At 34.9% G+C, this 25,322-nt stretch overlaps 1 protein-coding gene across 2 annotated transcripts in view; it reads right to left on the bottom strand.

Moving 5' to 3' along the window:
* Positions 1 to 320: 320 nt before the first annotated feature.
* The window catches only part of LOC134542745 (cytochrome P450 6j1-like), a 75,788-nt gene continuing 50,786 nt past the window's right edge, over positions 321 to 25,322 (bottom strand). For both annotated transcript variants that reach the window (XM_063387243.1, XM_063387244.1), the window contains exons 2-6: positions 11,760 to 12,315; positions 10,554 to 10,991; positions 7,632 to 7,853; positions 4,699 to 4,950; positions 321 to 1,624 (exon numbers count right to left, since the gene is read on the bottom strand). In XM_063387243.1, coding sequence (XP_063243313.1) covers positions 1,455 to 1,624; positions 4,699 to 4,950; positions 7,632 to 7,853; positions 10,554 to 10,991; positions 11,760 to 12,282 — 1,605 coding nt within the window. In that variant the 5' untranslated portion in view covers positions 12,283 to 12,315 and the 3' untranslated portion in view covers positions 321 to 1,454. The remainder of the gene's footprint in view (positions 1,625 to 4,698; positions 4,951 to 7,631; positions 7,854 to 10,553; positions 10,992 to 11,759; positions 12,316 to 25,322) is intronic.

The following is a 25,322-nucleotide window of genomic DNA, read 5'->3' as shown; positions in this document are numbered from 1 at the left end:
ATCTCGGTAGAAGATTGGGTGCGTTGCAATAAGTGTAAAAGGTGGGCACATGACGATTATATCACAGGAGATGCTCTTTTTTTTTGTATGCTCAATTGTAACAGAGACGACGATAGCGACTTTTCCTAGGTGAGGCTACACATTACTAGCTAATAATTTTGTTAACTTACAAATATTTATTTCAAATAAAACTTTAATTTTGAACTGCCTTGTATTAAAGAAATGGATCTTATTTGCTAGAAAATGAATATTTTGGCTCTAGTTTATTCACAGAGTTAGGTACTCAATAAAAAAGATACAAAAAAAATGAAAACAAGTAATTTGTACTGTATGTTTTATTAGACTGTAACACATTTTTTGCAGTTAAATACATAACTTATTAAATTCAATGTGGTGTGTATCGTGATGTAGGTTCATAATAAATCTGTTATGTAGAAATTTTATATTATTTTTACACTTCCAAATTAGGCCTGAAAGGTCGTGTAAACAAGCCCCGCGATGTATGTACACTTACCCCGTAAGCGGGGCAGATTTACACACACGACGTAGGCATAAATTTTTTATATTTCACTATAACAGATTGTATTTAATGAAATTCTAAATTTGTCTATACAATCTTAAGGAACCACTCAATATTTGCCAATAGTTTCGGAGTAAAAATAATATTTAGGGGAACAAGGTAAATTCATTAACATAAATGTGTGTAAACTTTCCCCGGTCTCCACTACTATATAAAATATGTTCGAATTTTAAGTCAATGCGTTAGAAAACATTTGGTTGTGATTTCTTACATATAACTGACAAATCTTAACCTGTTTTAAAATTGGTTTAGGTATCTAATCTTCAAAAGGGACAGTTATTTAGTATGATTAAATATAAAATTAAAGACACTCCTATATTATTTATTTGTTGTGATAAAAATTAGTTTATTTCTGAGAATGTTTGGAATAATATAAAAAAGTTATCTTTAACAATTATTGCAATCCACATTAAGGTACATGAAAAATGTGTATTAATACATGTAGTGATACAATGTTAATTAGACTTGGTGAAGCCACAGTGGTTGAGTGATCACTCACCTCCCACCGGGATTCGATCCTCGGCGCAGTCGCACGTGGAAACATGGCGGATGTTGCCTTGAGCTTGTGGGCTTTTCTCGTGGTACTTCCGCTTTCCCCACACATTCATTCCGTGTATCCTCCATCGTTGTTTCATAAGATCACACCAGAAGCATTTGCGTGGTGGCCTTCTGGGCACTTTTTCTCTTAACTGGGTACTAACTATACTACCAACAATACCAGTAATGGGTGCGGTATTTTATTTTTTGTGACCGAATTATTATTTATATTATTATATATTTATGAAATATAGATACATAATAAAACTTATTTTTTTTCCCATTTGAATGGAAATAGCAACAAGTAGTTAAAAGCACACTCTTTTAGTTTTATTATTTAATCGACTTTCGTGAAGGTCAGCACGATGTTTTCTCTGGGAGTGTGTGTCAGCGCGTGCGGTTGGTACGTGAGAGGCGGCTCGGGAGTCACTGCGCATGCGCGGACTCGGAAGGAGCGCAGCACGTGTATCAGCGCGGTCTTCACCTGCATCTGGCCGAACCGCATTCCTGCAGCACACAAACACGTGACACGCGTGACAGGCGCGAACAAAGGTGGACGAGCTGTTGTTGCTCCAGAGGCAAGCTACGTAGCGTTTACAAGCTCAGAACATGTGGGATTGCTACGTGATTGCATGCTGAAACAGTGAACAGAGACTCATTACTCCGCTACGATGATAACATATTCAGATTACCAAACAAACATGCATTCTGCAATGGCCAAAATGTTTATTTTATACTACATGGATGTGGTCTCTACTTAGAATCTGTAGCTGATTTACATACACATGATATAAGATTGCCGTTATTTTATGTTACGGTATTAGTTTAAAAAAAAAGGAATTAAAATAAGTATTATTACTCTTGTGTAATGACACACTTTAGATGTTATCTTGAAACTTCCTATTCTATGTCAAGTCGTTGAGGGTCCAGACCACATTCGGCTTGTTCTCAACCACAAAAAGGCTTCGTGCGACCTGAGAGCTTATACAATCCTACCCTCCTTGCTGCTGCCCTTCCAGCCAATCACAACACTGACCACCCTCACCTTGGAGGAGTGCGGACTGAGACAGCTCCTAACTGGACAAGAAACTCAAGATGTTGTTACAGAAAAAGGGGTTAAGTCCCTAGAGATGTCTATACAGTGTTAAGGAAAGAGGCGGAGGGTGTTGAGAGTGAGCTACTATACATAAGCATAGGTAAAGGATGTGGGATGAAATACTTCCAAAGTTTTCGGGATAATCTCAGTGAGTAGTTTGATGTGGGAAGGGAAGGGGAGATTGGGGGAGTAGTCTAGATTGCTTTTAGGCGCTTGTTTAACACCGGGTGAACTGAAACGCCCTTGACTCCCCTACTAACATAGTACAACATGGAACTGCCAAGAAAATAACTGATTGCTTCAAGGGAACTGTCGTAATAATTATTATTATTAGTTCAGAAGTTGGCATCAATAAGTGCGAAAACATTATTTTCTATGCCATGTCTCGACATAAAATAAAATAAAAAAACGAAAGAGTAACTGTAAGCTGGGACATAGTGTTTAAAATTTAAGAGATGGTGTAGCCTAATCTCTCTGATGGCCGTTTGCACCATTCTGCTTTTCGATCAATGATCCAAAGATCTTAGCCTTAGCGAATTGAAGCTGCTTTTCTGGACTGTTCGGGCGTCGTGTCGGCCCGGGATGACGCGACTCGTCACAGCCGCTCTCGTCGGTTCGAGAAGGGCGCTTCAGTACTTGAACCGTGACGCCGGCCTCCGCGGGAGTTCCGAGCGAAGGGAAGTGCGACATCGGCGAAGAGGGTGGGAGCCCCCCGCCCTGAGAATGGCGTGACGCGGAGTTCTACTGGATCGCGAGAGTGCGGCGACTGAGTGGCGCGAGACTGTGTGTGTGGACAGGCGCGAGACAGGAGTCGAACCACTGGTGACCCTAGCTCCAGTGAGGAGTGCGAACTGCGGAACTTGACAGACATTGAGTCACTTGAGAATAAGCATTTTTAAGTGCCAGTGACTTGTGATTCAACATTTTTAAGTACAATTATTTATTACTAATGTAAATATCAGTAATTAATAAAACTGTAATAAACCTTAATTGGGCTATCCCTTACGAACCCAGTTCTCCCCACATTATTAAGGCCTCCAAAATACTAAATTTTAAAGAGAAGTTTCATTATAGCAATATTTCATTGCCACATACATATAGGCCTATAATAGGCACGTCCCACAACGTTCGCAAAAGAGAAAATATATGTGTGCATGCTGCCACACGTGCGAGTCCTCCAAATTGTCAACATCGGCTCGTGGGAACAGCAAAAAAAAAAAAAACCTTTCCAGCATTCAACAGCAGTCGCACCACCGAATTGGGCTATTATTTTCTTCCATAGCGTACAGGATGTCCATAAAAGAATGTCCTAGTTTCAATGGTATATTATAACAGTTTTTTTAAGACTATTTACAACAAATCATATATAAAATTGAAGGGAAACTAACCTAGTGCTTATAAATGTTCAATATGTGCACCTTAAGTTATACCATTCAAATTCAACCTAAAGTCCAATTTTTCCACACACTTCGGTTAACAAGTCCGGAGTAATGGAAGAAACAGCCTATTCAATTATGTCTCAACTCTGGCAAATCATTAGGTAGCGGCGGAACGTAGACACGATCTTTTATAAAGCCCCGAAGGAAAATATCGCATGGAGTTATGTCAGATGAACGTGGAGGCCAGCGAAAAAAAAAAGCTCTGACGTCTCGACCCGATCAAGAAAGTTATATTCCAGCTCAAACACTTGAAGTGCAAAGATACAACGTACACCATAGTCACCTGGCTTTACAGCATGTAGCAAATGTAAACGCTATGGAATCATGTGTAATCGTGTTCTTAAAACCTTCCAAACGGTCGTCTTTGGCAACTGAACTTCAAGAGTTGCTTTCAGAACAGATTTCACAGGACTACGCAGTTAAGAAGGTCTGATACTATCAACATGCCTGTACAGGCTTTTTTGGTCGTCTCATGCTCTTACCTTTATAAACACATCCTGCCGTTTAGAATTGCCTACACCATCGCCGAATGATTTTGCTACATAGGGGGGTCACAATCAATCTTTAAATATGAAACGCACGTTGAAATGAAATTACAGATTTCGCTCTTAGCAAATTTCAGAACATAAAACGCTTTACGGTCTGGAGTCGTCATTTTGCGTTGGTGGCGCTGCAAGCGAGAAAACAACAAAGCAGTGCTCGCGCATGCGCTATTCTAAAACTTTTTTGAGTTACTCTTCAATTGTGACCTGAACCAACACTCTACAACGCTTATAGTTGATAGCCTACTATTAAAATTTATAATGAGGACATTCTCTTATACACATACTGTATTACGCAGTTATTTTTGAAAGGGTACAATACTTAACTGTGGAAGAAAGTAATTAATTTTATCTTCAAGGTTGAAAAGAAATCTTTTAGATAAGTCTACCATGAGATATAAGTTTTTTTTCTGTGTGTTTCACCTTGCAAACAAATGTTGAAAATTTTGTGTGATATTAAAGTCGTACCTTAGACATGACGTAAAGAGCGCATATTTTTCTTACCTATGCAGATTCTAGGTCCTTCACCGAAAGGCAAAAACGCATATGGTGGTATCTTGCTCTTGTTTTCAGCGCTGAATCTCTCAGGGTCAAATTTTGTCGGGTCTGGATAATATTCCGGGTCAGAGTGGATACCCAGAACTGGAATCATAACCTGTATTCCCTTCTCTATTGTCAATTTAGTTCCAGGTATCTTGTAATCGGACAAGCACATCCTCTCCAAGAAAGATAACGTTGGATATTTGCGTAGCGTCTCTGAAAAAGAACACAATATACATTATAACTTTATTGTCGTTTACAACGTCAAAAATAACCAATTATTTTACGAGTTTTTAAATGTATTTTATAAGGTGAAAGACGTGAGAGAGGACCAAACACAATATAGGTTTCAATATATTTATGCCATAACAGTAGTTTAACCTAAGTACTGAAAATTGGCATACTTTAAGTCAGATGTTATTTTTTCAAGAGATTTTTTAAGTCTGTAACATTATACAGTCAGTATTGTTTTTGAGAAACCATCCTAGTTTTTGCATTAAGTGATTTCTAAAAAAAAAAAAAAAAAAACTAATATCAAGTTAGCCACACCGAAATTTAAACTGCATCCTCCGAAATGTGAGGCAAGTATCTTACCACTGCACCTATGCGCACCATCGCATGGATAAGTTAATGAACACAAATCGTGTGTTTCCAAACTGCAGAAAATGAAAAAAATACTTACTGTGTACTGTCAATAAGACTAACTTTGCGGCCAGTCGAGCACTTAAGAGCAGTTAAGAACGATGGCACATGGCTGGTTCAAAGAATAAGGTTTTTATGATGGTTTATCTAGATAAAATTTTCAAAAGATAGTAGAATAAACACATTACTGACCAGTACAAAACGTTTCTTAATCAACGAGCTTCAGAACTTGTAATATCTCTTTATGGTTTGAAGAAAGGCTCTACGAAATATTTCACGGTAATAGTAGTTTGATTAAAGTGCAAATGAATTTTTGCTTCATTGGTACATCAAATAGTTTATTATTTATAAGCTATACCTAATGGTTTGTTACTTCGTGGAATTTATTGAAGTATTCAATATTTTTATCCACCGCCTAAACATTGAATGATATTTAGAAAAACTTTTATTTTGGAACGATACATGGATTTTATCAGTCTTTTACTGATAACCAAAAGAAACTATTTTCTGGTATATTTGGATAAAAAATAAAAACTGCTTATATTAAAACACTGAAATGATAACCTGTTATATAGTTAAATGGTTCTCATTTAAACATTTATTAAACTTAATTCTAGCCAGTAGTTTTTTAATATTACATTATTTACTAACTAAAATATTTTCTAAGTATAATTAAATTATTCTGATGATAAAAAAAAATTTGCAACATTGAATAAATTCCACGAATTGATAAAACTTTAAGTATAAGTTATAAATAATAAACTAATAACTAAAAGAACAGGTATTTGTCGTTGATGATGAAATTAATTTACACTTGAATGAAACACCTATGGCCGTGTGAGAAAAGTAAATAGATAATTCAAGTGCTGCAGCCCGTTGATTAAATAACTTCTTGTATCGGTCAGTCATATGTGTTTTCTACTCTCGACTGAAATTCTTTTCCATGTAAAACATCTTAAAAACCTTTTTTTTCTTTGAACCAACTTTGTGCCATCAATCATAACTGATCGTAAGTGCTCGACTGGCCGCTAAATGTGACCCTTCTACCCTGCGATTAGTAGTTCATATATCAGGTCGAACTGTTAAACCTCCGACATCTCAATTCATCCTAATATTACAAAGAGAGATTACGATTGTGTGTTTGTAAGAAGTAAACATTAAAATTGCTAAAATTTTGAAAAAAAAATATTTTACAGCTTCAAGTAGTTGTACATACATACAAAGTAGATGGACATACGCTGAGTTTAATTTAAAAATTTTTGTTGTTTTTTTATGGTGGAGCAACATTTCTACTTTTAAAAAAAATCTTGAAAATTTTAACCAAAAATACTAACTTCGTTCTCGGCTTACGCTGAGTTTAACAGTTATAAATAAATAAAACAATACTAATTTCCGAAGAAATATAGACTATATCCAGTGCTGAATGCATGAGAACGCTTTGCGACGAAGTGGAAATCTAAATCGTCAATGAGTACCATAGCTGGTATTTTATAAGCTGTGATGCTGTTCATATTTTTAAGAACGTGTGTGCCTTCGTAGTGTAGAACCATGAACGTACGCAGAATTTATTTTCGGAAGCGATAGAACCACTTTGTCCACCGTTCGCTTTCAAATTCTTTCCTTGTGTAGGTAGGAATGACAGATTTTTTTTAATTAAGGGAGGAGTATATATACACTCCTGTTGCACTACACTGGTTTCTTTTCTGAAATTTCAAATTAACTAAGTTTGACGTGTAGTAAATGAACGGTTCAGAAAAAAAATATTAAATGTGATGTGGCTCTCTCATAGACACGGCCGTGTGTTGTACGTGAATATGTGTACGTAACTGGTAATATTTTCTATACAAAATATAAAATACTCTATTTTTTTTTATTTTAACATCATATATATTTACTGTAACTATTTTACACTAATGCTTTATATATGCAATCGATATATTTTGACGAGAGCTGACGATTAAAACTCAAACGAACGTCGTTGCTTCTCCGAGTCAAAATGGAAATCTCGAAACGCAGAAAAATGACCTCAAAATGGCGGCGCTTCCCCCTCCATCGCGCGCGATGCGTCACAGTTCTCACTTAGCTTTAACGAATTCTTTGATCCTTTATCCATCCAGTGGTGTAATTAATTTTTGGATGGAGATGATAGATATGTAACTGCAACTCCAAATTGTATCCCCCGATTTTGTTATCATCACTATGGAAGCAATTTTAAAGACGTATTCACGTCAAAAAAAAAGACGATTCATCCTGACCTGAGACGACCATCTCGAGATACGTCATCCCGACCACGGTCTCGTAGGTCATCTTCCCTCCGCTCGCGGCGAGTGTGGAGGTGACCTCGGTCCTCAGCTTCTCTTGGACGTCCGGGTTCAGAGCCAGCTCGTACAGGGCGTAGTTCAACACGGAGGAGGACGTCTCGAAGCCGGCGAGCAAGAACACGAAAGCTTGCGCCACGAAGTCGTCGTTTTTCATTTCTGGAATAGAAAGGTGCCGAAAATTCGTATCACTCGGACTTTCAATGGTAATGAAACTTTTTAACGATAAAAAAGTATTATTTTACTTATTTCAAATATAGATTAGTATTATCAAAAAAATCATTTTTTTTAAACATTTTACTGAATTCCATTATAAAAAACTGATAATCGTCAAAATGTAACATATAAAAACTAGTATTGAAATTTGAAATGATTCAGTTGGAAATTCAGTTATAAATGTGAAATATTATTAGCCTTAATGCGTTTATCAGTGTCAACGTACATTTTATAAAAAGAGAAAACGTGAAGAGAAAAATAACGTAGGAATATGTCTACAAAACGTTTTACAACCGAAAAAGATAAGTTTTTGTTTTTGTGGGTAGAGCCATGGTCCAAGTGATTCGATACATGTAGTAAAACCACTACAATGAAACACAAAAGTACTGTTTTGCACTTTGAAGGGACGTTTTTATTCATATTATTCCGTAAAGAAATAAACTCAAGTAAGTTCACTTCTTTAGAAAGATTAGTTACGGAATACCAGACGAAGAGAGGACATGCGGCAAATATTGTTTGTGAAGGAGAGTAGGGCGGAACCCAACCGGGGGGGGGGGGGGGGGGGGGGAGGGAGTGTGAGGTAAGAGCGGGGACTTTTGGGAGAATTCAGCTCTGATAGTGTTCTAACAACTAACAAATAAATAACATTCATAATACACGGTGTTATTCTTTGGCTTAAGGTTGTCCTGTTTTCAACTTTCCACCATTCGAACAATTTAAAATATTGGGAATAGACTATGATAAAACCATCTAAATATAAAATTTAAGCTGCAAAGCACTCAACAGTACATTTTGACCAAAAAAATATGAGATGTGAGGGAGTAAATAATATTCAAGCTCTCTTTGAATTTATTGACTAGTCATTGAGAAATTAATTAAAGTATAAAACTACAAAATTTCTTGGTAAAAAGTATTCAATAACAAATTTATATATACATATATATGCCACTGTCTGAAGTGATCTCAGACTATTTCGAGTATTGTGTTTGGACAGAATTGGAGACTATACTGTAACGACAATTTCGACAATCCTCGCCAGAGTCCACCAGCCCCACCGACTATGCCAATTATCGGGAGGAGAGTTTGGAACGCTTACACAATGAGACCCGTAAAAACCCATCGATTAGTAAAGAACCATATGAAGACAACGCACGACCTGAAAATGCCCTAAACTTCAAATGGCATGAGAAGGCCCATATGAAGTATTGAAACGACTAAATGATGTGGTCTACTGCATTCAGAGGGCAAAGAGGGGACGAATGAATGCGGTTCATTTGGACCGATTGAATAAGCCAGAAGGGATATGTTACCTGTTCGGAACAAACATGTTGAAGGAGAGGGCAGTGTTATTAGGATGCTAACGACGTTGCTGGATAGCTATCCAGTGTGCCAGCATGCAGGAGGAATGCGATCCAGTAATCCGAAGAGTAGCAGCATCTCTATACATCTTTCTCGAGGGTTCGACATATTCCCATAGGGCTGTCTGCTTAAAGTGGCATAACTAGGACGTCATTGTTCTCACATCTTAGAGTGTTGGTCGGGGATTCTGATGATACCACTCTTCAAACAGCTACGAGGCCTTTTCAGGGCAGAGCTAAGAGATACTTAATGCTCCATCGAGAGCATTAAGTACTGAAGTGAAGAGGGCGAGGACCCCCTTGGCGAGCATCGGACATCTTTTGCGAAGATGGGATCATCGATGTTCGGTGTTCGGGGAAAGAGCTGCTGTGTGGACGAGTGAGTAGTACGAAGTTGTGTGTTGGGACCGATTTGCATGATAAAAGACTAACGGTAGATAGAGCCACTGTCGAGACGATATTCGGTGAGAATAATGAATAGTGGACCTAAGCAAGCATTTCAATCTCTGGACAGTATTTTAAATTATTATAATTTAATTAAATAAAACAAAGTTATTAATTTGGTGTCCTTTCTGGTAATCCTTGCCCCACAAATACAATATGAAAGCGTTCGACAGTAATCATGGCAGGTTGAGCAAAAGTATGAATGAATCAATTATTGATAAACATTTCGACGACATCAGGTTCATTAGAGTCGATGAGGGGTGGTGACATGAAAATGGATCAATGAAGGAATTAATTGGGTTAGGGTTGGGGAGCTTTACTACATGAAATCCCACCTGCTCACAGCAACATCCACCATGTTTAACAGGAGTGGACACTGTCGGGAATAAAACTTGAATTATCTTGTTGCAGAATGTGTTAATGTTAACCTAGGGTATTAGTTCTTATGGTTATGATGTGTAAGCTCATAGTCATGGAAATTAAACACTTAAGTTGACTTGCTTGTTACGTTTATAGTTAGTTACAGTAATCAGTTAAAATCAAATTGGGGATTCAAATAACATTATCCATTGCCAAACAGACATCAACTTAAATATCAATGCATAAATAACATAAAATAATATGACGAGGGAAAAATTACTCTCACTTTGTAAACCACTGCAATTCGAGCAATACTTACAAGACTTTGGAAGAATATAAAAACTGGAAATAAAATTTTACATAGCCACATTTGTTTATTATTGTCTCCATACCTTATGCTGTTCAAGATAATTTCACGATATAGTCAAGAATGTTTAATTATTGGTGGCTTAAATAAAAGGAAATTCTAGAACATACTTACCAAAGTCAGTGGACTCTGCTTTGGAGAACCCAGTGAGACTGTAGGAATTGTCCTTATTTATCTCTTCTTGATCATTCGCATCTTCACTTCGCACCTCACCCTCATCTATGATCTTCAACATCAGGTCCATAAAGTCATTCCTGCTTTCACCAGTCTTTCTTCTTTGCTCCACAACATCCCAGAACATTTTCCGAACGAGATCTTCAATATCATAAGCAATAACCTTCAGCCTAAATAGGCGTAAAAAGAATGGCAGAATAAAAACCATAATCGATGCTATTTTGTCAAACAAACTTTCACGTTCAAACACTCTCTTCAACACAGCTCGGAATTCACACTGGGGGTCAACCTGTGCGTTTGTGTTCACGCCGAAAGCACACGATGATATAACGTCTGTGCTGTACCTGGCCATCGTTTCCTTCACATTCACAGGTTTACCTGTAAGTACACAAAAACACCATAGATTAGACAATAAACAACGAGAAAAATGTAGGCTTTGCTGATGTTAGCTCTATTATCTGCAAATGTTTTCAAAGCTAAAAAAAGGGCCGGGGGGGGGGGGGGATATTTTGAAATTGTAAAGGTACTGGGCAATAAAATGAAGGAAGTAGAGCATTATCTACCTTACTGCTTCATAAACTTAAAAATAAAGAGCTTTTTAATCGGTAAAATACTCCATCTTCTTTTCATCTTCGAACTAAGAGAAAAATATGGTTAAAATAACCTAATTTTGGTACCCAAAAAACCCATTTAGACTCTAATAATATGGGTACAGTTAGCTTATGGGTTATTGGTACCAGTCAGACACCTTATACTGCACCACAATGACCTGTTATAATTTATGGTTAGTACACTTTTGAATCTTTATGTGGTTGTTACTGAAGTTTAATAACTACTACACTTAAATCTATTACAGGACTAATTGCTATTCGTAACTATTTTATTTTCATTAGATTGGGTTAAAATCAAGGTAATTACTGTCATTAAAACCGAGTAAACATCAAGAGACACTGGGTTTCCTAAAAAAAAAAAAAAAAATTGTGCTTAGAATAACATCCACGAACTATTTGATACTTTTTTTTTACCAACTGGCAATGGTTCTGTATAAGGTAAGATAATATTGCTGAAGTGATACGATATAGTCTCTTGGTAAACATAGCATTTTAAATAAAACATATAATGTAGTAAATACGCAATGCGACCAACCTGACGACGCGCTCTGCTGCAGGCAGCTGGCCAGCTGCTTGCCGCACTCGTCCACGAGGTAGAACATCTTCTTCATCCTGCCGGAGGTGAAGGTCGGCGACAGCTTCACCCTGAGGTGCCGCCACTTCTTCCCCTTCAGGCCGAACAAGTTCTTGGTAAAGAGAGGATCCACGTCCTCCCGCGCCGAAAAGTTCCGGTCGAGGAAGGCGTGGGCGTCTTTCACGAAGATGTTCTTCACCAGCTCCAAGTCGCGTACGACTAGAGCCGGCTTGTCCACGAAGTACGCCCCGAAGAACTTCTCGCCGACCGTTTCGCGGTAGTTCCTGGCCAGCCAGCACCCGATGCTCTCTCGCAGCAGAAGGATGCTAGATATGCTTCCTAAGAATGGCTTTGGCCGGACAGAGCGTACTCCTCGCTTCTCCCAGTAGTTGAAGTTGCGGGTGATGTAGAAGTACAGGATCACGAATCCTGTTACTAAGATAGAAGTGGCATCGAGCAACCAGGAGTTGAAAAGTATCGCCATGCTGCAGTTGTGAGATCGCGTTGCACGTACAACCTGAAACAACAAGTATAGATCTAGCTCTTTAAAACAGCCAAGGAAAATACATGCAGGTGTTTATATAGAAAAATTTCAGATCATTTCGTAGAAAGAAGACTATTTATATTGTACTAACTGCAGTACCCCGCATGGTCCGGGCTGAACACAGGTTGAAGGGGCACGTTTTTCGAGATTAGATGTCGACAGTGATTGTCTTCTTAATTTGTACGTCAAGTGTTCAAAATAATTTATATCACTGGCAGAACCCGGCATACGTTTTTCTGCCTTTGTATATTTATTTACTTCTAAATATCTAAAAATGGATGGTCTGTATGTAATCTAGAATCCATAAGGCATTGTAGAAAAAAGTGGAATAATGAAAGATTATTGATACTGAAAAGATTCCATTATCTAGCTAATGCCCAGCATGTGTTGCAATGCCTCATTTAATATTTTTTTAAATGTCTTTCAAATAGGTACACATATACAAATCATCACTCTATCTCTCTTTGATCCTCTACCTCTCTATATCCACTCTTTATCACTCTCTTCTATATACATATCTCTCTCTATATATCTCTATACATCTATGTATCGCTTTATCTACCATCTCATTATCTATACCTCGTTCTAACTCCCTTTATCCCTCTCTCTCTATCCCTCCATCTCACTCTATAATCTCCATATATATTTACACATTTCTATCTCTCTATCACTCTAGCTCTCTTTTATATATAATTCAATTCTATTCTGTAATGCGACAGTCAACGTCCGGCAACGAACTTTAGCGGCGGGTGCGGAAATTACGAGTGATTCGCTTCAAGAAATGTAATTGAAATACAATTTCATATATCACGTTTGGCATTATTCCAAAGAATTCTAAGTTGAAATCGTATCAGAATTTCGTATTATAAGTGAGACATAATTACGTAATTTTTATCCACATCCATAGCAAGTAATGTTTTTCATTAAAACAAAAATAGTGTTAAAAATAATTTTTAAAAATATTTTTGTACACATATTAGCCACGAAACATATCGCTCGAATTCCATCCGTGGAATGTATTTTCAATATTTTACTGTTTAAAATTTAAAAAAAAATTATGCTAATTCAGTTCCATCAAGTATGAAAGGAACATCATGAAGCGAAAACTGTTAGGAAAATACTAATAAATAACAACACAACAGTATTAAATGTTGAATTATTTCATCATAGCAAAAGAATGTAGCTATTCATCGAACTCTTTGACGTGACCAAATTCCGAAAGCTACGAAGCAGTAACAAAAAACACGTTCGTGTATATCATATTCGTTCCTACGACATGAACGTGCCTACTGTAATCTTCCAGGGGTTGTAAAACAGTCGTTAGCGATGGTGCTCCTTGGCTTGTCCTCAATTATAGTTTTTTTTTTTTCGTGTTCCTCGTTGCCGCTAGAAGGCAATTCCTCACTCGGGAAATGACCACGTTCACAAACAGCAGCTCTTTGAAAGAAAAAAAAAATCCCACAATTCTTCCAAGGATACATTTTATTTTATTTTTTTTACTTTTTTTTTTTTTTTTTTTTTTTTTACGATGATGCCGCCTCTCACGCACTGATGTTTTAGTGTCGGTTTCCATGACGCAAGCCCGCCGAGAGAAACCAAGGGCAAACAATTTTGTTGGGCCTCCAATCCATTAATTTATGAACAATTATTTAAGCCTCGTAAGAATAAAAATCTCTAAAGACTGTAACATTACCGATCAAATATGCAGTAGTATACAAATGTTCTTCCGCCATCTTCAATATCCATTATTATTATGATTATAAAAAATTGAACAAATTCTTAAAACTTATGTACATAATTACATTTTTTAACAAAAAACTCATTTGCATCATGGACTGGCCCTTTACAAATAATACAAAAGAATATATAGGTATTATGCCAACCAGTATTACCTAATGGTGGCCATATTGGATCCGCCATCTTGGTTTCGTGTTTTAGTATACTACCACCATATTAGTTTATTTTTGTATCGCTAGAGTGCAGTCAGATCTCTTAGAATCCACCATCTTGTGTGCCATTTTGGTTGCCACATTTAAAATCTTTAATTATTTACCTTAATATTCGGGAAAAAAATAATTAAATTTCAAACATTTTCTATTAATACAATTATTCATTCAATCGTTTTCTGTCCTTAGTTCGACCTTTGGTTAATGCAAAAAAAGCCTTATTTGGCTTAAAATTTTTAAATTAAATATAACCTCAATAAATATAAAATTAATATAAAAGTTAAAGTCCCAGTTTCAATAAATAAAACAACACAAATAAAAATTATTACATTATCGATTCCTTCTGTCTTCCTGGAATGTGAAGCAAGTAGTTTGCATGTTTTGTCATGTTTTCTCACAGCAGTTTCACATGAAAATCTATCACCACACACGTCACACAGCTGAGAGTTCTCAGTTTCCCTAAAAGGGCAGTGATTAATTTAAAGATGCCTTGCACGGAACATATGATAAAACGTCTTGCAAAAGAAGATATATTTTGGTCCTATTGAAAGCGCGATTCTTAATGTGCCTTTTAAGTTTCCACAGGTACAAACTAACTACAACACCTGCTGCACTAATATCTAACACGTTAAGAGTTATTATTATAATCACATTTTCGGACGACAATTGAAGGCACGAACTGTTGCACAAATTTATACATACAGGAACTATGCAGGTTAACACAAATCTACTCGCACTCGGAGAACCATTTCCACATCAGCTGCGAGTTACATCAGGCACAGGACCATTCGTGTGTAACCTTGTCGCAAACGTGAGGTTGCCCGCCATACATTGCAAGTAGTATTTGAACGTAAGTCCGGAAACTGGTTCCGGTTTGTGGATGGTGGACGGGGTCAATGACCGACTATCATCTGACGTCACGGTGGCCAACTTGGATTAACTTTATCTTGACTTTGACCATTACCCCGGCCATCATTTAGATCCGCAATTTGGTTTTCCCGCCATAATGGATTCCACCATCTTGTATTCTAGAACTTTCTGCCATTTTTTATTCTAGAATATTCCACCATTTTCAATTACATCATAATTGTAACTTCAGTAACGGCTGCAATCTTTAAAATCCGTAATTGTTACCAAAAAATCGAGAAAAAATTATTTAATTACACCTTTAATAAAATTTTAATATAATGCTACTTTACATCATTGAGCACGGTATCATTGTTTCGAATCCGGTAAGGGCAAAAAAAATCCTCCCCTGTGATGACAGTGGCAGACTGACCCCCACCACTTTCGCCAAGGTAGATATTATGCCAACCAGTATTATGACAAAATGGAAGCTGTGGCGTCATAACCTAAGATTGTGGATGCGATATCATAATTCAAAAAGGTATAAATTACTAGAATACAAGATGGCGAAATCCAAGTTGGCAGAAGTTCTAGAAAACAAAATGGTGGTTTCCAAAATGTCAGAAAATACTAGAAAACAAAATATCAGAAAGTTATAAAATCTAAAATGGCGACTGTAATGTCACAATCCAAGATAGCGGCTGGGGTCAAGGTCATCCTGTATAACCTCAGGGATCCAGGTCATCCAATATGGTTGCCGTGACGTCAAAATCAAAGATGGCGTAATTGACACCGAAACAACACCCATTATCCAGGCGCCGAGCCCCCAATACATACTACCATCTGCATATACCGCATAACTTGTAAGGTTTCCATTGAATTCTGTCTATACTAATAATAAAACTGTTGAGATAGAAGTCTGTACATTGTATGAAATAATAAAAAAAACTATTGAAAATGGCTATTTACATTATTAAAAACACAATAATTTAGTTAAAAAAAAACATTTTTGCTTGTTTGTAGGTTTGTTTGTTTGTTCCAGCAACAAGCGAAAACTACTAGACTGATCTTGAGGGGTACAGATACTATTAGTTGATTTATAGAGCGCGCGTGGTATTGAGCTCATTGTTTACTTAAAAATGCCAAGTTGTTCAATAGCAATTTGTAAAAACATTAGTGGAATTATTGAATCCTATGGAATAAACACTATTTTGACAATATATATTTTGTTTTTTATTTAATTAAATTAGTAAGGTCCTTTTCAGTTATAGTGATACCAGGGAATTATGGATTCATTTTTATATGGAGGATATTATAGATCTTGTAGAAACTTTTTTTAGAAGAAAGGTTAATCCAGACCTTATATAATCATAGAATTTAAACCATAAGGGTGTGAAAAATTGGTAAAAATCGATTTAAGATGATTAATTAAATCTCCTAATTTAACCAAACATTGGAAAATATAATATATTGGGGATCAATATTAACATAAGAAAACTACCAAGCAAAATTTTACCATTTTTCGAAATTCTAAGGTGTGAAAAAAGGGTAAATATAGTTTTAATATTAACAGTTATACCTCCAAGTTTAATTAAGCATAATAAATAATATTGGGTACCAATAATAAAAATGCGAAAACCTCCAACCACAATTCTTAATTTTTTTTTAAATTAAAACTGTAAGTGGGCTAAAGGGGGCACGTGTTTTTAAAACTAATAAAATGAAATCTTCCTATTCAATTAAAACTAAATGAAACTGAGAAAAAACTTGCATTTATATTGATGAATTGCATAGATTTTATAAAATATTAAATTTTGTATTTTAAGGTTGTGAAAAGGGATTAACTTTGATTTATTTAAGAAATAGTATTTCCAAAACTAAATTATTTTTTTTAAGAATAATAAAATACACAAATTATTGTTTTATCAATTTGCAAGCTTCCGCCTCTAAGGAGTGTAAAAGGATTACGACTGTTAAAAAAAATCCTATTTATGAATCTACTACATCAAAGGATAAGAAATTAAGTATGAACAATAAACATATAGATTTACCAATATTATTTTTCTAAACTTCCGGGTTTAAATTTTTAACTGTGTGAAAAGGGAATAAGTTTGCTTTTATCATAAAAAACTCATGTCTCCATAGCATATAAAGATGGATGTAAGAAACAGTATGAACATCTTAAATAATTAATTCCGTATTGTGTTTTTACACAAAAATCGATCCTAAAGGCAGAGAAACAAAGGCACTTTAGTTTTTATACTAATAAATAATATATCCAAGAAAATTAAATGGAGATAAATTGATTGAGAATAATGTGCATTATATGATTAAAAAGAAATTTTTTTATCTTTTCAGTTTTTTTCTATATTCGACGGCAACAGGGGTGAAAATGTGATCCTTTTTTTTATCATGAAAGTCGTATTTCTGAAGCTAATCAAGTGAGATGTAAATTATACTAACTTTCTTTTACTACTGACTGAAGTCATACTATTAAAATGTGAAATATTCTAAATATAGTTTTAACATTAAAAAAATCTTCTGATCAAATCAAACTTAATTAAGATATTAGCAATAATTAATAAACAAACTTTATGCTACCTTCTCTTATTCAACGTTTTCCGAAATATCACCTTATAAGATGTAACAGGGATAATATTATTTCAAAACATAAAACAATTTGTTAAGGAATTTACTGAATCAGTATTGGCCAGAAAAATTTAAATCAATATAAATGTAAGTTTACTATAATTATTTTAGAATTCACATCTGCAGTATAAAAGAACTGGATAGTTTTTTTATTTAGTTAACGGATATTATCATACTTTTTTATAGGCATGCCCATGGGAAAAGAGGAGGAGGGTAAAATATTTCAGAATTTGTTTTAGTAATACGAATCGTCTAATACCTGGATTTAAACAAAATTAATGAAAATGTAAGTGTATACAAAATAATAAATTTAATTATAATTATATAGGCGTGTTTTAAACACTTTTTTTATTTTCTACTTCATGATATGAAAGAGAGATAAGTGTGATTTCATCAAGGTAAAATATATATTTAATTAATATAAAATTTTTAAAAAAGCCTGTGCATAACCACTGTAAAAATATCATTCTCGAACTTTTTTTTATTAATTAAATCTTTAAAACGCCTGCCAATTTATTGTGTCTGGTGCTTTGGTAAAAATGTTTGGAGTTAATCACATACTTTTCTTTCAATGGTATATCAGCAATACCCTGAAATAGCGCGAGCGAAGCCGCGGGTCATTGGCTAGTTAGCAATAACATTGTCATATCGTCCACTATCATTAAAAATGAATATCTTGAAACTCAACCGGATCACAGGGATTTTTCCTCCACTGACATCCCCCTCCCCCCAATTTCCCCAACATTTCTCATCGACTGGGTTGCCAATACGATTACGAATACTACGCTAGAGCGTGAGAAGAGGTAAACTTTACATGTGTTTACAAAAATTTGTTTCTGGATTTTAATTATTTCGGTAGTAAATTCTTCAAATGTTTGCACGTATAATTTAAATGTTCACTAATTTTTAAGAAGAAAAAAAAGGGGAGGGAGTGTTCCGAGAATGAAATAATTTTTTCAGCGGTGCTGTTTGCATGAAGTTAATTAGGAATGTTTACGTGTTGCGTGACGGAAATAAGTTTTTATTTTATTCTGCGGATTCAAGTGTGCTGCGTGTGTGCGTGTTAGTAAATAAATAGTTTTTATTTGGTTAGTTGCTTCCTTTGTTATTTTCCATTCTCGCGTGACGGGAATAAATTTAAAGATGATTCGTCACATACACACACACACAAGGAAAGAAAAACGAAACAAGTAAGAAAATTATAGCACAAAATCTTTAGAGAAACCTTTTTATCATAGGAGAAATGCTAAGCAGATTTTACCGTAGAAAATTTACCAAGCATCGGAAATATAAATAAATGAACCATTAAGCTAACCTGGATATAAATTCTAAAATAGTCTCTTTATTAGCTGCTAACTGTTGTACCTGGCTTTGCATGAGTTGATAAAGATTTCTGACAGAGCATGTTTTGTTACAATATTTACAATAAAAAATTATATCTAAATTAATGTCAAGTTCCAAATAATTTTTTTACCATCCGTCCTTCAAATTTCATTTTATTTTTACTAAACCAAGTCATTATAATGGCAAAAAATTACAAAATTACTGGACAAATATTCGTAAAGTATGTAAATAATATGTGTGCGAAATGTATGATGAATAAGAATATATAATATAGCATATTATTTCGAACCTACGTGTGCACTATCATTGTTATATCTGCAACTATTTAATCAGTGTAAACAAAGAAAGCCGCCAATTTGGCCGTTCTTATTAGGTTTTAGTTATAAATATTTCTATATCTTGAGGCAATATTAACAAAATTATAGCCTAAGTCTATCTGGAATAATTAATGTTTTTAACATTGACAGGTAGTTTAAAATCGGTTCAGTAAATTACAGGTTTTTTACATTTTAAAAACAAACATACTCACACTTTCTCTTTATAATATAAGAAAGTACATATTAAATTCATCACACTTGTCTTAAGTCTAAAAAATGCCAACATATACTTTAAAGAATTGGTGGCTCAAATAATCCTAATTTCTTTACTTTCATCTTTCTGAAGTGTAGACTAACCGTGCGTTATTCTGAGACATACGGAGATAAGATAAAGAGTTACACTCAGTGTTTACAGTAACGTTCTAACACAAAAAGAAACTATCAGGTACACTGAATACACCTCATTTGCTATACAATTATAAAAAAGATTATGAAACTTAAAAAAGGTATTATTAGGACTGCAAAAAATAAAACAAAATGGAAATTGAACAATACTGAAGAAATGAACGCAGGCTGAGGACGCAATGAATTGCCCACATTTTGTGTGTGTGGTTTTTTAACCCTTCCAGTCTATCCGTCCACTGAAGTGGACGATGTATATCTCAATGAAACATGGAGTTAAACCATGAATGTGTGGGGTAAGGTGTAGGCCTACCTACATTCTAGAAGACGTCATTCTTTGTTGCTATGAAATAACTAAATTTTATTTACACATAAATTAACTATAATAAATAATTATACATTAATATTGTAATTATAGGGTAGGATTATTACAACACACACAAAAATAAATTAGATAAGTTACAATCAAAAAATTAAAAATTAGGAATTGACAAAGTGTGACTGAAAGGGTTAAAGTATAACAGAGGTGATAGTAACGTGGCGGCAATTTGTAAACTCATGAAATCGTATGTATTAATTTTAAAATATCTGTGTTCATTAGTGGTGGATACACCAATTTTTTTTTTTTTAATTTTGAGAGGGATTATTAAAACAATAGAAAAAAATAACATTCAAAACGTACAGGATGTCCGAAAAGTCTTTCCCTGATTACACAAATTAATAACATCGGCTAGAAGTAAGATAAAAATATAAAACTGGTGACAAAATGTTGAGAAACTATCCAAGTATTTTTCAAACATCAGTAAACTTCCACATGAGCACCTTTGGTAGCACGTAGCACATCTAGTCGATATTCAATTTCCGTCCACACATTAGCCAACATCATTGGAGGGATCGATGCAATGACTCTGGTTATCCGTTGTTGCAGGTTTGCAATATCTGGTATATGTGTTAGGTAGACCTCTTCCTTGACATAACCCCATAAAAAGAAGTCTAATGGGGTTATGTCAGGAGAGCGTGAAGGCCAAACCGTTGGTCCATCACGACCGATCCATCGTCCAGGAAATGCACGGACCCACAACCCCCAATGAGGTGGTGCACCGTCTTGTTGAAACATGACATCGGGGTGATACTCAAGCATCTGAGGAACAGCATAAAGTTGTAACATATCCAAATACACTGGAGAGGTGATAGTTGCATCAGCGAAGAAGAATGGTCCGATAATTCTGTCATGCAACAGCGCGCACAAAACATTCACTTTTGGACTTCCCCTGGTACATTCCATCACCTCGCCAGGGGGCTGTGAACCCCAAATGCGCACATTATGGCGATTCACTACTCCACTGACAAAAAAGGTCGCCTCGTCAGATAAGGCAATTCATTGGAGATAGCCATTATCATCCTCCATACGTGCTAACATTTCAACCGCAAAGTCATATCGACGTGTACTGTCATTGGGCAACAGAGCCTGAACGATTTTCACTTTGTATGCACGAAACATTGAACATTTGTGTAATATATCATGGAGAGAGCTTTTTGGGATCTGTAATTCACGTGAGGCCCTTCGCACCGTTTTCTTCGGATTTCGCAGAAATGACTGTCTCACAGCTTCCACACTTTCAGCTAAGGTTGATGGTCGACCAGACTTCGGAAGGTTAGCAACCGATATTGTGGTCTTTGAATTATCATACCACGTCTTAATGCTCTTGACATCAGGGGGAATCTTTCCATATGTGGTCTGGAAGTTTCTATGCACTGATATTGGTGATCATGTCTCGTGGTACCACAGGACAAACTGCGCTTTCTCTTTGGTTATTATGTCCGGCTTCCTGGGCACTACACCTCAGACACTGTACACCTACTGCGAACCTATAAAAAACTTGAGTTATGACCTAACATTTTGACACCACTTTCATATTTTTATCGTACGGCTAGCCGAAGATACAGATTTGTGTAATTAGGGAAAGACTTCGGACATCCTGTATATTAAAAAATATTTTCATTACTATTGAAACTATCACACTGACATATAGACATACAACAGGACGTATAAACTGGGGAACATATGGTTGAATACTTCCTTGGTTGAGGGCTGCCTATTAGTCTCCCGGATGAACTATGAGTCAATAGCATAAGCAGCAATAATGTATGCATAGCCTAATTGAGTTTTAACCTATCCAGAAATTAATCCGCCAAAGTTTTCGGTCTGTACTGAATAGTATTTGCCCGAAAACTGAGTTTAAAATTATCCTAAAAAAATGAAAATAAATCACTTGTAGCTACTGTACAGCAGATTATATATATATATATATAAGCTACTGTATAGCAGATTATATATATATGTCTTTGCTGATTCGTGTGCATCGGGATCGTGAGTTATCGTTAAGTTACATTTTTGTTTTATTAAAACTACATCACTAGGGGTACCAAATTTTGAAACCGATGTATCGCTTTTAATGTAAATAAAAAATTATGAGTTAAAGTAAGTACCCTTAAAATCTTTCCCTTATTTTGTCCCAACCACTAAATTCAAATAGCATAAAAAAACTAAACCAAAAGTGTCTGGTATAAACGGTCTGCTTTCTTATTATTTACTCATTTGTAATAGTACTGGCTGTACATATATGTGTATATAGTTTTAAAAAAGGCAAAAGGAAAATATACAAAATATATTGGAGAGTAATAAATTCTGAATTATACTGGACGCAGAGTTACTGTTTTTGGAAGTTGGCGATGATAATATTAGAAATAAAAACATGGTCGATTGGACTGTGAGTGATGGAATTTTTTGTTTTAAACTATTTTAAAAGAAATTCTTATTAAAATTTAAATTTTCGATTGTCTTAGTATATGAGTATTTTTGAAGAAAAAAAATGAGTGTGAACAATGCAATTAAGGAAGCTTTGGTCAACTTTGATCAGCGGTAGTGATAGTGATTTAAAGGTATCTGTTATATAGAAAAACAGATGTAAGAAAAAATCTGGACAGATGTAAGAAAAAATCTGGACAGAAACCTGCAGAAACTGTTATTCAAAACAATGCTGGTAATAGAGAGCTATTGCTTCACGAAGACTGTGGCTGCTAAGAAAACATCGAGCAATAATGTTTGCTAAAGTAGCACAATGAAAGAAGAAATTGAAAGACGAGAGAAATATCGGGAAAGGTGCGTAAGTATAAATAATATTAAAATGTCGACATTTTCACCTCTGATATTACAAAGTTGGTAAGGCTCTGAATATTAACATACCTTCAGCAGCTAGGTGACGTAAAAAAAAATCCTGAACCAGCACATGAGGCATAAATTTCGAAAAATTACTCTCCACAAAAGGACATTTGCAAATATAAAACTTGTGATCATGTCCTTGCATGATGGGATAGCGAGGTTTGCCTAGGTGAAATACTTTTATTATGAAATGATCGAGCTTTAATAAGATGCATGAAAAAGTAATAATGCTGGAAGAGTCCCCATAAAATAAAGACTAAGAACTCTCTACCTGGCATGACGATCTTCAAATAATTCAAAACATTGTTACTTTGTGGAATAAATAGATAAGCAACAAAAAAAGTTAAAGGATTCAACGTGAAAAGTCATTTACAGGGAGAATGATAAATCATATTAGTTTGGTACTAGTGCCATTTTGTTATTTATTTTTAATTTTGAATATTAGATAGATAATGTATTTTTCCGTAATATCTTTAGAAGTAAGCACAATTTAGGATAAACAGTAGTACGAAAACCTTGTTGATTTAAGTTATGAAGACAATTTATAAATTCACACAGATGTTTTGAATAAATATGTTTGGTATGTTAAAATAAATTGTTTTATTATTATCGATTAATACGTTGTTTTGAAAAAAAGTCAATTGATACATTACGAGTGTTTTTTTTATAAAACCCAATAAAATTAATTCCTTCACTGTGCTATCATTCTCTCAATTATGGATTTTATTTTTTAACTCCTTCGTACACTTTAAAACTAAAAAAAAGTTGGGGACGACTATAAGGGGTGCCTCCTATTTCAGGTCATGATTTTATATTTATATTAATCACTGATCAACTTTTAGGGTTTTTTAACTGTTTAACTTTTACGAAAAGAAAAATATATACAGCTCATACTTTTTGCATAATTAGCTGCCAAAGTTACATTTTTAACGTGTTTGGGTTGTACAAATAAGGATAATTTAATTTATTGCAGAACTGAAACTTTTTAGGTTTAAATGCAATGCCACTGGCTACTTCATGATATTGATTGCATTTATATCACAAAAACTAAAATCATGTTTCTTGGCTGTCACAATCGTAACAAATTTGAAACTTTTGAAATGCCAGGTAAAATTAATTTAATATTTTATGAAAGAAATTAAAACAATTTCTTGAAGTAGCAAATGGCATTGCAGTTAAACCTAAAAAGTTTCAGTTCTGCAACAAATTAAATTATCCTTATTTGTACAACCCAAAAACGTTAAAAATGTAACTTTGGCAGTTAATTGTGCAAAAAATATACGTTGTATACATTTTTCATTTCGTGAAAGTTAAACAATTTAAAAAGTTTACAAGTTTATCTGTAATTACTGTAAATATAAAATCTTGACCTGAAATGGGAGGCACCTCCATAACATTTTAGAGAATTTAGCCCATGTACTATCAATTTACGAGAAATATTCCATAAAAATTAAAAAAAAACATCAAACAAACAAGATCTTTTTTTAATCAGCCAAATACATATATACTCTTTAATTAATTGAACTTCTCTTCTGCAGCGAGTTATACAAAGCAAATCACAAATGTTAAAAAAAAAAAAAAAAGAGAATTAATGTTGACATTTAGTAAGGAGCGTTTCCACAATTAGAACTTTTTTTTCTCTAAATACACTATTTTAAATTGTCTTCTGTCCGCCAAAGGGGAAAAAAATAAATAAAGTGTGACGTGATAGCGAGACTCAGGTTTTTGGTCAAATGACGCAAATGACAGATAAGTTTGTAACTATTTTTGCTTCATCGCCTTTATAGTATCGTCTAGAAACATTCCGCGTAAATTTCAGATAGGCGACATTTCTGAAGTCTATTTTTCTTAAAGTTGTAAATAATGTAAATGATCTAGGTGTGACCTTATCCCTTAGAGGCTTAGACGAATGTTATCACACGGGTGACCTTCACGAGATACCTCACCATCGACTGTACTTATGGCCTGCAGCGCACAGCGATTCTCCGTGTTCAGAGAGGGGGAGGGGGTATTAGGTTACTAGTAGCCTACACTTGAATAAACTCATCATTTTCTTACGTATTTCAGCTGTCTCTTACTAGTGCAGGGAATAAATAACAGCTCAAGGATGGACAACACAAACATTTACAAATTGATAGTTATAGTGATAAGCAGCTACACAACACTTGATAAGCACAGAGGCCTGACCATCACAGACCTGACCTTAACCCCATTACGTTGATTTTTTTTTTAAGTTTGCGAGAAATTAATGAT

The sequence above is a fragment of the Bacillus rossius genome (genome assembly GCF_032445375.1).
Source record: "Bacillus rossius redtenbacheri isolate Brsri chromosome 9 unlocalized genomic scaffold, Brsri_v3 Brsri_v3_scf9_1, whole genome shotgun sequence".
In the NCBI taxonomy this organism is placed as follows: Eukaryota; Metazoa; Arthropoda; class Insecta; order Phasmatodea; family Bacillidae; genus Bacillus; species Bacillus rossius.
This window is presented reverse-complemented; position numbering and strand designations above follow the sequence as displayed.